General features: G+C 44.0%; 1 protein-coding gene and 1 non-coding gene across 6 annotated transcripts in view; both read left to right on the top strand.

Annotated features, from left to right (window-relative positions):
• Positions 1-13,721, top strand: part of FANCD2 (FA complementation group D2) — a 78,638-nt gene that overhangs the window by 38,897 nt on the left and 26,020 nt on the right. For all 5 annotated transcript variants that reach the window (XR_016215084.1, XR_016215085.1, XM_008249932.5 and 2 more), the window contains exons 20-29: positions 1,010-1,070; positions 2,885-3,004; positions 3,831-3,904; positions 4,194-4,340; positions 5,870-5,970; positions 6,403-6,518; positions 7,469-7,577; positions 8,069-8,179; positions 8,438-8,550; positions 9,665-9,808. Coding sequence is in view for 3 of the 5 variants with exons in the window: in XM_008249932.5 (XP_008248154.4) it covers positions 1,010-1,070; positions 2,885-3,004; positions 3,831-3,904; positions 4,194-4,340; positions 5,870-5,970; positions 6,403-6,518; positions 7,469-7,577; positions 8,069-8,179; positions 8,438-8,550; positions 9,665-9,808 (1,096 nt within the window). In the remaining 2 variants the exon portion in view is untranslated. The remainder of the gene's footprint in view (positions 1-1,009; positions 1,071-2,884; positions 3,005-3,830; positions 3,905-4,193; positions 4,341-5,869; positions 5,971-6,402; positions 6,519-7,468; positions 7,578-8,068; positions 8,180-8,437; positions 8,551-9,664; positions 9,809-13,721) is intronic.
• Positions 11,463-11,597, top strand: LOC127487230 (small nucleolar RNA SNORA51). The gene has a single exon (XR_007913837.3). It is a non-coding gene; the product is annotated as a small nucleolar RNA SNORA51 (small nucleolar RNA).

Raw genomic sequence — 13,721 nt, 5'->3', positions numbered from 1 at the left:
GCCTGGAGTTGAATCATGGCTCCGTGGTTTGTAACTGGAATGCTTTGGGCAGGTTACTTTTCCTCGCTGCCTCTGTGAAACAGAGATGATAATAGTGTTCGTTTCGTAGAGTTATTGAGAACATTAGATGGTGGGAGCAATGCACAGCACGGAGTACAATAAAAAAGTGCTTATTCTTGTTATTGTTATTTAGTGTACCCTTACATATATATATACATATATTATCTCCATCCTTTGTTCCAGTTCACCCATGACTAATAAATATTCCCTTATGCCATGTGCACTTTAAAAAAATGTTTATTATTTAAGAGGCAAAGAGAGAGGCCCCATTCACTTGTCTACCCCGCAAATGCTTGCAGTGGCTAGGGCTGGACTGGACCAAAGCCAGCTACCAGTAACTCATCCCAGGTCTCCTTCATGAATGGCGGGAACTCAATTACTTGAGCCATCACTATTGCCTCCCAGAGTCTGCACTAGCAGGAAACTGTAATCAGGAACTGGAGTTTCCATATAGCAAATGGGTATCTTTTTTAAAATATTTTTATTATTTTTTTTTAAAGATTGATGTATTTACTTGAAAGAGTTACACAGAGAGAGAGGTCTTCCATCCGCTGGTTCACTCCGCAGTTTTCCTCAATGGCTGAACCTGTGCTGATCTGAAGCCAGGAGCCAGGAGCTTCTTGCTGGTCTCCCACGTGGGTACAGGGGCCCAAAGACTTGGGCCATCTTCCACTGCTTTCCCAGGCACAATCGTAGAGAGCTGGATCAGAAGTGGAGCAGATGGGACTGGAACCAGTGCCCATATGGGATGCTGGCACTTCAGGTGGCAGCTTTACCCACTATGCCACAGCACCAGCTCCACAATGAATGTCTTAATCTCTAGACTAAACATTTGCCCTCCTTCATACACTTCTTTCTCCAGCCCTGTCCTAGAGAAAGCAGAATTGTTAAATTTATTGCAAATTGTCAAAAATATTTCCAAAGCAGAACTAAAATTCCTTTCTTTCAGAAGTGAATCTTCTCAGGTAACCCAAGGGAGAGCTGCCCTGAGCAGTGAACGGTGTGCACAGGTGAGTTCCTATGGTGCAGTTCAGAGGTGTGTGAGTGGTCCAGTGCTGCTCATCACGGTCACCTCACCAGGAAGATTTTTTATTTTTTAAAAAATGTTTTCTTGTATTCCTAGCTTTTGTGGTTGTACAGTTCTTGCAGTACATAAAATATAGTGGCTTCGGTTGCATTTATTTTTGTGTCAGTCTAATCTGTCTAGTGATACTACAGATTCTTTATAAGGAAGGTGGGCCAAGTTTAAAGAATAGTCTGTTTGTTGCTATGTAGGAACAAATTAATGCATAATCAAAAAGCTTGGACCTATGAATGGTCTTCAGAAAGGTCATAGAAATTGTGTGTTATGAAAAACTGCATGGATTTGAGAAGATTTTTGCAGCAAAATAGATGTATTTTTTATTTATTTATTTTTTTATTTTTTGACAGGCAGAGTGGACAGTGAGAGAGAGAGACAGAGAGAAAGGTCTTCCTTTGCCGTTGGTTCACCCTCCAATGGCCACTGTAGCCAGCACGCTGTGGCCAGCGCACTGCGCTGATCCGAAGGCAGGAGCCAGGTACTTATCCTGGTCTCCCATGGGGTGCAAGGCCCAAGCACTTGGACTATCCTCCACTGCACTCCCTGGCCACAGCAGAGAGCTGGCCTGGAAGAGGGGCAACTGGGACAGAATCTGGCGCCCCGACTGGGACTAGAACCCGGGGTGCAGGCACCTCAAGGCGGAGGATTAGCCTAGTGAGCCACGGCGCCGGCTACAAAATAGTTCATTTCCATGAACTTTAATACCCTTGTAAACCTATTCAGAGATAGAAAACAGAAAGCCAAAATACCAAGCAAGACATTTTGATTGCATTCTTTGTTCAGAGGTTATCCTTAAGCATTTCTTTTGTTTTTTAAGAGTTCTCTTTTTTTTTTAGATTTATTTTATTTATTTGAAAGAGTTACAGAGAGAGGTAGAGACAGAGTGGTCTTCCATCCACTGGTTCACTCCCCAAGTGGCATCAATGGCCAGAGTTGAGCCGATCTGAAGCCAGGAACCAGGAGCTTCGTCCAGGTCTTGCGAGTAGGTGCAGGGATCCAAGGACTTGGGCCATCCTCTGCTGCTTTCCCAGGTGCATTAGCAGGGAGCTGGATTATAAGTGGAGCAGCCAGGACTTGAACTGGCGCCCATAAGGATGCTGGTGCTGCATTCCAGGGCTTTAACCTGCTGCTCCACAGCATCCGCCCCATCCTTAAGCATTTTTTTGTTTTAATTAATTTATTTATTTGAAAGTCAGAGTTACACAGAGAGAGAAGGAGAGGCACAGAGAGAGAGAGGTCTTTTATCCGCTGATTCACTCCCCAAATGGCTGCAACAGCCAGAGCTGTGCCGATCTGAAGTCAGGATCCAGGGGCTTCCTCCAAGTCTTTCCACACGGATGCAGAGGCACAAGGACTTGGGCCATCTTCTACTGCTTTCCCAGGTCATAGCAGAGAGCTGGATTGGAAGTGGAGCAGCCGGGACTCAAACCAGCTTGCATATGGGATACCAGCGCTAAAGGCGGCGTCTTTACCCGCTATGCCAAAGCGCCGGCCCCTTGAGCATTCTTTAACATGGGAAGTGTGTAATCAAAGCATTGCTTTAGAAAAATGAATTGGGTCCATGTATCTGATCATTTGAAAAGGAAAGAGATTTTAAAAAGATGGACTGGTGAGGAGGCTCAGCAAAGCCTCAGATGAGAACCAGAATTTTGTCAGTCAGGTTAGAAAGGGAACACCTGACTGCAGAGTGGGATGGGTAGAGTGTAGGAAGCGACTGAACTCTGTCCTCTTGTGCTGCTCCAGGTGACCTCCTTGCTGCAGCTGGTTCATTCCTGTAGTGAGCAGTCGCCTCAGGCCTCTGCACTCTATTACGATGAATTTGCCAACCTGATCCAGGGAGGAAAGTTGGCTCCAAAAGCCCTGGTAAGACCAAGGGTCCCTTTAAAAAAAAAAAAAAAAAAAGGTTTATTTACGTTTTTGAAAGTTAAATTTACAGAGAGAGGAGGAAGAACACAAAAAGATTTTCCATCCACTAGTTCACTCCCCAGATGGCCTCAATGGCTAGAGCTGGGCCAAGCCAAAGCCAGGAACTTCTGAGTCTCCCACGTGGGTTCAGGGGGTCAAGTACGTGGGCTTTCCTCCACTGCTGTCCGAGGCCATTAGCAGGGAGCTGGATGGGAAATGGAGTACCCTGGACATGAACCAGCACCCACATGAGACGCCGGTGCCACAGGCCACGGCTTTAACCTGCTGAGACACAGTGCCAGCCCTCAAGTGTCCCTTCTTAATGGCAGTAAGCGTGAATGCTGCTTTACTACACAGTGTGCAAGTCCTCTCTGTTTCATGGCAAATATAGAGACCATGAGCTTTCCCAGATTCTGGTCGGGAAGGTTGTTCTGCCCATCCTCAGGGGCCTCAGGCTCGCTCTGAAGCCTCTCACACAGCAGCAGTTGTAATGACCATGAGGAGCAGGATTTTGGTGCTAGTAATAGTGTTGACAACCACCATTTGGTGAGAGCCCTGTTCTATGCCAGGCAAATGTGCTAATAAGCACTTTTTATGCTCGCTTTTCTCCTCTGCTATAAGGAACTATGTATGATTTCTTTTTGTTTGTTTTATACTTTTGAAATAATGAAACTTAGGCTTCAAAAAGTTAACAATAACTTGTCTAAGACAAGCATGTTTTGGATGACACTGCTGGTTTTTTTAATTTCTTTGTTATTTATGTATTTATTTATGTCTTTCTAAGGAGTGGGTTGGGCAGACTATCTTTGATGATTTCCAAGACGCCTTCGTGGTGGACTTCTGTGCTGCTCCAGAAGGGTAAGTGCTGCTACGACTGACGGGGATGCCCTGGGAAGAGGTGGTGGGAGTCCCGTCAGTAGCTTTTACAACTTTCACAGTGCCATTGACCTTAGCCAGTCCACCCATCCCCTTAGCTTCTCCACCCACAACACCGCTGCACCAGAGTGCTCACAGATTCCACACTCATTCTTCCTCTTGTGTGTAATTTTTGTCCATGTAGTTTGTTTGGAATTTGTTTGTTCTAGTGGTTTCTCCCGTAGATTGCTCATCCTGGAACTTGGGCATCAGATCTGGCTTCTCTCCACAGGGACTTTCCATTTCCCGTGAAAGCTCTGTATGGACTGGAAGAATACAGTGACGGCGATGGGATCGTCATCAACCTCCTGCCACTGTTGTTCTCTCAGGACTTGGCCAAAGATGGGGCCCAGAAGACTTCCCAGGAATCAGGCCAAAAGTCAGTCCAGTGTTTGTTTTTCAAACCTCTCCTAGTGTTTTGAGTGCTCACAGGAATTCCACGCTTTGAATTTTGGGGGAAGTTGAATCAAATTTCTTCCAGAACAAGAGGCAGTACTAGAGGGGCTGAAGAGCATGGAGTAGTTTCCTTATTTTTTTCTTGGACCTTGAGGGTGAGATTTGTAGTAGGTCTTGTTTTCTGGTCATTTTCCTGTCTCTCCTTCTCGTGGACGTCCTTGACTGCCCTGCTTCTCTCAGTCCCTCCTCCTGTCTTACGTCTGCTGCTCATAACGCATGTGCATTCAACCCCCACAGTTCAGATCATTATTTGTTTGCCGAATGTCCATGAAGTTCCTGGCCTTTGATCTTAAAAGTGATCGTTTAGGGGGCCAGCACTGTGGTGTAGTTGGTAAAACTGCCGCCTGCAGTGCCGGCATCTCATATGGGCACCGGTTCGAGTCCCGGCTGCTCCATTTCCGATCCAGCTCTCTGCTATGGCCGGGAGGGCAGTGTAGGATGGCCCAAGTGCTTGGGCCCCTGCACCCGTGTGGGAGACCTAGAAGAAGCTCCTGGCTCCTGGCTTCAGATCGGCACAGCTCCAGCCATTGCGGCCATCTGGGAAGTGAACCAGCAGATGAAGACCTCTCTCTCTGCTTCTCCTTCTCTCTGTGTAACTGTGACTTTCAAATAAATAAATAAATCTTAAAAAAAAAAAGTGATTGTTTATGGGGCTGGCACTGTGAGGTAGCAGGTGAAGCCGCTGCCTGCAGTGCTAGCATCCCACGTGGGCGCTGATTCTCATCTCCCAATCCAGCTCTCTGCTATGGCCTCAGAAAGCAGGAGAAGATGACTCTAGTGCTTGGGCCTCTGCACTCACGTGGGAGAGCTGGAAGAAACTCCTGGCTCCTGGCTTAGGATAGGAACAGGTTTGGCCTTTGCAGCCATTTGGGAAATGGGCCAGTGGATGGAAGACTTCTCTCATCCCTCCCCCCTCCCCCTCTCCCCCTCTCTCCTTCTCTCCTTCTTCTCCCCCTCTCCCCCTCCCCTCCCCCTCTCCTCCTCCTCTCCCCCTCTCCCCCTTCCCCTCTCCCCTTCTCCCCCTCCCCCTCTCCCCCTCTCCCCCTCCCCTCCCCCTCTCCTCCTCCTCTCCCCCTCTCCCTCTCCCTCTCTGTCTACCTCTCTAATTCTGCCTTTTCAAATAAATAGTGGCACAGAAGGTTCAGCCGCCTCCTGTGATGCTGGCATCCCATGTTGGAGCACTGGTTCAAGTCCTTGCTGCTTCACTACCAATCAAGGTCCTGCTAATGTGCATAGGAAAGCAGTAGATGACAGCCCAAGTACTTGGGCCCTTGCCACCCACACAGGAGACCTGGATGGGTTTCAGGACTCCTGGTCCATTTGGGGAGTGAGCCAGTCACACTGCCTTTCAAATGTATGCATCCTAAGAAATCTTTGTGAAGTTGGGCTCCCTATAACTTTGGACTAATATGCCTATGAATCATTATCTAGAAATGATATTTTCCTTTCCAGATTTGTGTCTCCAATGTGCCTGGCCCCCTATTTCCGGTTGCTGAGACTTTGTGTGGAGAGACAACATAATGGAAACTTGGAGGAGATTGATGGTCTGTTAGGTATAGTTGAAGTCATCAGGTTCTTTATTTTGTGTGGCCTCTTTTTATTAAACTTCGGGGAGAAACAGGTGAGAGTATGGTGTATATTGGAAGGAATTTTCTAACTCACAAAGTAGTATAGCAAACAAGTCGCTTGTTACCATGGTTTCATGTTGTTTCCTGGTCCTTGCCTGTATAGCTGTTGCAGAAGATTCTAAATTATGTTGTTGATTGCTATGTAATGTTCACATGTATGAACATATGTATGAGCGTATGAGGAACATAGTTGATTGCGATGTAATGTTGAAAGTATGTAATGAATGCTGTATGATTTTGACCCTCAAATAGGAGCTAAAGGGGAAAGTAAGTTGTCAGGACAGCTGGCCCCAGGGGCAAAATCCAGCATCCACCGATCTGAACCAAAGAAAGCTGAAAATGCCTGTTCTCTCTCAGATTGTCCTATATTCCTCACCGACCTGGAGCCTGGAGTGCGGCTGGAGTCCCTGTCTGCTGAAGAGCGCTCATTTATGTGTTCACTCCTATTTCTTACTCTCAACTGGTTCCGAGAGGTGAGCAAAGTTGCTGAGATGTTGCACCTGCTGTCTGTAGTTTCTCTCAAAACTATTTCTTGGTTCCCACAAAACTCTGTAAAAAATCTCTACTGTGCACTAACCTGTGTGCACTTTTCTGGCTGTTACGTCCACCATTTTGCGTAGCCCCTGTATAGCCCAGTCAGAACACTTGGAATTCACTTCAGGTTGCCTGCCTTTCTTTCTTTCAGTCTTCTGTCGAATTCTTATCTCTGTCTGGAATAACCTCAGCTCCTCTGCCCGTGGAAATACTACTCCTCCAGCACAAGGCATACACCAACTGTCTCAGTTGTGTGTGATGAGTGAGTGGTAGTTCAGTTTCCTTAGAACATATTGTACTCACGGACGGTGTCTTCTTATATCTCCATCTTGCCACCTTCTGCTCACATATTATTTCAGGGCATGCTTGTGCACTTGAATGAGCTCATTTAGTCTTTGCTTCTATATTGATATGGGCAGATCAGATGTTGTCCTTGTTTTACACATGCAGAATTTCAGGTACAGAGAATTCAAAGTCATTAAAACTTATTAAACTCTTGCACTGTACCAAGTGCTGGGATAATTTCTTTACATTATTTCAGACAGCAGCTACCTTCCCATTTTGTACTTGAAGAAATAAAAGCTCTGCTTACAAAATTGGTGAAAAACACTTAATAAGAAGCAAAATAGGAGTTTTCACAAAGTCTGTGCTTTCTAGCTATTCTAACTTGTTACACAGCTAGTACTTAGAAATGGACTTAAAAGTTAGATCTCCTATATTTTGGCCCAGGGACTTTTTCTCTATACCAGCTTGCTGAGGGCACTTGTAGATCACAGAATAAACTCAGATATCTGCGGCCTGGAAGTGTCTGTCACTTCTGGATGAATGACACATGCAAGGTTAAAACTTGAACATTTCATAATATGCGAATGTGGTTTGTACTTTGTAGGTTGTGAGTGCCTTCTGCCAGCAAACGTCACCTGAGATGAAAGGGAAGGTGCTGACCCGGTTAAAGCACATTGTGGAGCTGCAGGAAGTCCTAGAAAAGTACTTGGCAGGTAGGGAGGGTGCTTTATTTGTGCTGGTACATCTGTTAGGTCAGTGGTGAGGTCAGGATTCAGCTTTGAAGCTGGGCACAGAGATGGCTGTCCCCTACTCCCCTAAGTCAAGGAAAATGTCTGCTGAGCACAATTTTTTAAAATATTTTTTCTTTTTATTTATCTATATTTTTTAAAGATTTATTTATTTGAAAGGCAGAGTTACACACAGAGAGAAGGAGAGGCAGAGAGAGAGAGGGAGGGGGTGGGGAAGGAGTAGGTCTTCCATCCACTGGTTCACTCGTCAGTTGCCCGTAACCACCAGAGCTGCGCTGATCTGAAGCCAGGATCCAGGAACTTCTTCCAGGTCTCCCTATGTCAGAGGATTTGAATGTATCTTGCAGACGCTTACTGCTGTGCTTGGAAATGTTGGCCGCTAGCTTTTAGTCATTTGGGCGATTGCATTCCATGCCTCATGGTGTGCGTTGATCTTCTGTCTCCCTGTGTTCCAGTCACCCCAAACTATGTTCCTCCTCTTGCAAATTTTGACTTGGAAACTTTGGATGTAACGCCTTGTGGTACTCCTGCTGTTTCTGCACAACTGAGAAAGAAGGGCAAGAAAGGTGAGTTGTCTCTGTGTGAGTCACACTGAATTAACCTAAGAGGTTTTCATACATGTATATGTACTTATAAAGGCATCAGAAATTGGTGAAATTGTATAATTGATCCCTTTCTTTAGCAAGGCTGTAAATGTGCTATCGTTTAGAGTTATAAAATTATGTTTCCTACCACCAGGTATTCTTCAGTGGGTTTATTCCTGTGGGCAGTGATATTTGGCATGTATTATTATTGATTAATCACTTTTGTATTTGAAAAATAAGGAGGAAAGAAACAACAAAAAGTAGATGACAGCAAAATATCCTGTGACACACTTCCAAAGGAGGATAATTCTGAGTATGATCCTGCACCATCTGACAAAAGCCAACTGGACAAGGTAGTGGAATGATGGGTGTCCATGAAAGTGTCTGGCAGCCCAGGGGGATGAAGAGAAGTCCAGCTTTACTCTTTGTATTTTCGAAAAGAAAAACTGAGAGACACAGAGAAAAATGAGCTCTCTAGGTCTTGGAGTGACTCTTTTAGTAGCAAAGTTTGATTAGACTCTGAAGTTCTTATTCCTGCCACACATTGTTGTTTGCTCTGATTTTCCTGAATGTTTTACTACCTTTTTTGTTTGCTGACAGTATTTAGAAATCTCTCTTATAGCAGTTACCAAATTCTGTCTTAACTGTTTTGGTTTCGTATGCGCTTGTTTTAGCCTCTTTCATCTTCCAATCCTGAGATAGGAAGAAAGGCCTGGTACACTCTGGGTACTTGCTCAGTAGTCATTCTCTCTGCTGTGACTTTGTCCCACCCTCAGAAGAGGTCCCATGTGTTTTGGAATTGCCCAGACCACATGCATCCCAATTCTTTCTGCTTTTCATTTTTTTAATTGTTTAGATGGAGCACCTCTAATCCTCCTGAAGACCAGAGGTTAGTATTCATATGCACATTTAATAGACAAGGAAAGTACAGCCTAGAGAGGGTGAATGACTTGCTGAAGGTCACACAGAAGCCAGGTCATCCTGGCCTCTGAACTCACAGGTTTCTGAACTGTGTCCTCAGGCTGTGACTTCTTTTTTATTTTTATTTTTTTTTTACTTTTTTTTTCTTTCTTTCTTTTTTTTTTTTTTTTCTTTTTGACAGGCAGAGTGGACAGTGAGAGAGAGAGATACAGTGAGAAAGGTCTTCCTTTTTCCGTTGGTTCACCCCGCAATGGCCGTGTGCCGGCGCTGCAGGTGGAGGATTAGCCTATTGTGCCATGGCGCCGGCCCAGGCTATGGCTTCTAAAGTGGAAACCAGAAAGTCTCATGTGTTGACCTGTATCCCTGTATTAGATTAAGTGCTCTGTCTTAGGTGTGTTTATGGATTTTGGTAAAAGGAAGGTGGTAATGTAATGAAATTTAACATTTTGTATTGAATGACTGCGTATTTACACTTTGAAATCTTCATTAAAAATTAGTTCAGTATAGACTGATTTGTTTTCTTGGTTACTGCTGCTTTTTCTGTAGGAGTCCTCGGGAATGGAAGGAAAGATGTCCGTGTCACTTCAGAATTACCATACGTTTTTCCGAGAACTGGATATTGAGGTCTTCTCTATCCTGCACTGTGGACTTGTGACCAAATCCATCTTAGATACTGAGCTGCACACTGAAGTAAGTGACAGCCTGCGATCTCAGGAGTCAGGCTTGCAGCTGCTTCCTCAGCTCTGTTGTGTCGAAAAGAACACAAGCGTGGCACTGAGATGGTAGACCTGGTTTCAGAAGCTTTATCCTGATGAGTTTTTAAATTAGTTGATTGGTTAATTAATGTATTTATTTGAAAAAGAGAGCTCTTATCTGATACTTTACTTTCCAAATGTCTGCAATGGCTGCCTTGGGGCCAAAGCCAGGAACCAGGCTCTCAGTCTATGTCTCCAGTGTGGGTTGCAGGAACCTAATTACTTGAGATGTCACCTGCTACCTCCCAGAGCCCACAGTCACAGGAAGCTGAGGTCAGCCAGGGCTAGGTATTGATCTGAGGTACTCCGATGTAGTTTGTAGGCTTCTTACTTGTCATCTTAACCAGTAGGCCAAACACCAACCCTCATTCTGATATGTATGTTTTTATAATGTTAGATATTTGTAAAATATTCATATTTGCTAATAAGGTTATTAATAAATTATTTTAGAATATATTAGAAAATTTTAAAATACTCATATTTTCTGATAACGTGATCCTTGTTAATAATAATCTACCTACATTACTTTTATAGAGGAGCTCTATTCTGATTAGTAGAGGTCTATGCCGTTTTCACTTTCTCATAACATTTGTTCAGTATCTGACAGATGGTATTGGAGTCCTTTTTTCTGTTTGCCACTAATTAAACCCCCACTAGTACACAGCACAGTGCTTGCCTTCTGGTACTGCTAACCTGACAGAGGAAGTAGAAGTGATGTGCAGTATCTGCTGTGTTGGTGGCCTGTACTGTATAAATGGTGCGAACCACGTACCAACGAAATTCTGATGAAGGAAGGTATTCATAATGAAATAGGGAGAGGAAGTCATTTTCACAGAAAAAAATAACTTTTGATAAGGAATTTCACCAGAGAATAGAATTTCTCAGGGTTAAGGAAAAAAAATTGAAGGGATTAAGGTGGCAAAGTAGGGACAGAGCTTACTGCTGTAGTCTAGAAGAAGATAGTTTAAAATAAATGGAAAGAGTCTCAGGGAACAGTTGAGAAGACAACACAGGGAACTGTACACAAACTGGAGGGACACAGTGGACCTATGTGGAGGGCAAGGACTCGCATAACTCAGGACCCTACAGCCAAGAGCCTCTGCAACAGCGTTGGAGAGTGAGGTGACACCAGACTGCAGCAGCCCAAGCCACTGGTGAAAAAGCTTCAGGAAGAGACTAGAGGGAGTACCGCTCGGAGCCCCATGGGTGATAGTGTACCCACCAAACTAGAGGAGAGAAAACAAAAGGGGGAGCACATTTTCTCTCTTCCCGATTGCCCTGGAAGTGTTAACTGGCAGATAAAGAGAGAAGGTGCCATTTTGGGCATACATAACAACTGCGCCAGCTCGTTGTCTGCACCCAGCAACCAGCCAAGCGGAGGCTCCTGAGTCTGGTGGGGAGAACAGGCGGGGCTGGGTGCGAGAGGCTTGTGAGACAGGACTGAAAACACTGAGGCTGCGTGGGAGGACATGAATTGATCATAGGATTACTTAGAAGTAATCAGAAGCAAATGCACGAACTAATGAAATCCAGAAAGGACATGAAAGACAATTTCTCCCATGAAATTGAGATCTTAAAAAAGAAATCAAGGCCTCCTGGTACTTACTGCAGGCTGTGTTCTTATACTGACTGTATAGAAAGAGGAGGCAGAGCAGGCCCGCCCCATGCACACCTCAGCTCCGGCCGCGTCATGCCTGGGCTGTATTGTGATTGGGGGGACAAAGTGTTGGAAAAAAAAAAAGAAATCGAAATGAAATCTTGGAAATGAAGAAATCAGTAAAGCAAATAAAAAATGCAGTTGAAAGCCTTAACAAAATCAGTGAAGCAGAAGAAAGAACATCCAACTTAGAAGACAAATCACAGGAAATTATACAAACAGACCAAACACAAGAAGAAATTAGAAAACGGTGTTGGTAATCTGCAGGATACTATCAAAAGACCTGATACACAGGTTCTAGGAGTTCCTGAAGGCATGGAAAGACAGAAAGGATTAGAAGGCCTTTTTAGTGAAATAATAACAGAAAACTTCCCTAATATACAGAAAGAAAGGGACATCCAAGTACAGGAAGCACATAGAACTCCTAATAGACATGACCAGAAAAGATCTTCACCATGACACATTGTAATCAAACTTTCCATGGTAAAACAAAGAAAATATTCTAAAGTGTGCATGAGAGAAACACCAGATTATGTTCAGAGAATCTCCAGTTTGACTCGAAGTGGACTTCTCATCAGAAACCCTACAGTCTAGGAGAGAATGATGAGATGTATTCCAGGTCTTAAGAGAAAAGAACTTTAAACCCACAATACTATACCCTGCAAAGCTCTCATTTATGAATGAAGGTAAAATAAAGGCCTTCCATGACAAACAGAAATTGAAAGTATTTGTCACTACCCATCAAGCCCTGCAGAAGATAGTTAAGGTTGTGCTGCATACAAAACCATAGTCATCACTATGAAAGAAGGTAAGGAAAGGATATCTCTCAGTAAAAGTACAAAGGAAATCCAATGTAAATAATAGGAATGTTTATGGAAAAATGGAAGGGCAAAATCATTATTTATCAATAGTCACCTTAAATGTAAATGGCCTCAACTCTCCAGTTAAAAGACAGACTGGCTGAATGGATTAAAAAGCAAAACCCATCTGTTTGCTGCCTATAAGAAACACTTCTCACCAACAAAGATGCACGCAGACTGAAAGTGAAGGGATGGAGAAAGATATTCCATGCTACCAGAAAACAAGAGCTGATGTAGTCATCCTAATATCAGACAAAATAAACTTTAACACAACAACTGTTAAAAAGACAAAGAGGGCTGGCGCCATGGCTCACTTGGTTAATCCTCTGCCTGTAGCCCTGGCATCCCATATGGGCGCCAGGTTTTACTCCCAGTTGCTCCTCTTCCAGTCCAGTTCTCTGCTTTGGCCTGGGAGGGCAGTGGAGGATGGCCCAAGTGCTTGGGCGCCTGCACCCGCAAGGGAGACCAGGAGGAAGAAGCACCTGGCTCCTGGCTTCAGATCGGCACAGTGCCAGCCGTAGCGGCCATTTGGGGAGTGAACCAATGGAAGAAAGACCTTTCTCTCTCTCTCTCTCTCTCTAACTCTCTCTCTCTAACTCTACCTGTCAAATAAATAAACAAATTTTTAAAAAGGAGACAAAGGGCACTATTATAATGATTGAGGGATCAATTCAACAGGAAGATGTAACTATTATAAATGTATATGCACCTAATTACAGGGCACCTGACTATTTAAAAGAAATGTTAAGGGATCTAAAGGGAGACTTAGACTCAAATACAGTAGTAATGTGGGATGTCAGTACCCCAATTTCAGCAATGGTCAGATGAGCCAGACAGAAAGTCAGCAAGGAAATGGACCTAACAAATACCTACAGAATTTTTAATCCTATAGTTGCAGAATACACAATCTTCTCAGCAGTGCACAGAACTTTCTCTAGGATTGACGACATGCTATGCCTCTATGCCATAAAGCAAGTCTCAAGAATTCAAAAAAAAAAAAAAAAAAAAATAGAAAGCATGCCATTCATCTTCTAGGAGTGCAGTGGAATGAAGCTGGACATGAACAACCCTGGAACCTCTAGAACAGCTCCTGAATGCACAGTGGGTCCTAGGAGAAATCAAACTTTTATCCTATTCTTGTAACCAGAACAGATATGCAGAATAAGCTTCAGTCACTATTAAGACCTCAGAATGTTCACAGAAAATTGTACTTGTCATAAAGGAAGCATTGAGCCTGAAGAAAATATGCAAAGCTAACAATATTCTGAATGTTTCAAAACTTATTTCAGACCACAAACATATGGTGCTTTCTGTGAAGTTGTGTGTTAAGG

This window comes from Oryctolagus cuniculus, chromosome 10 (genome assembly GCF_051225735.1).
Source record: "Oryctolagus cuniculus isolate XC-2025 breed Fujian yellow rabbit chromosome 10, ASM5122573v1, whole genome shotgun sequence".
NCBI lineage: Eukaryota > Metazoa > Chordata > Mammalia > Lagomorpha > Leporidae > Oryctolagus > Oryctolagus cuniculus.
Note: the sequence above shows the minus strand (reverse complement) of the source record. Positions and strands in the feature narration are given on the sequence as shown.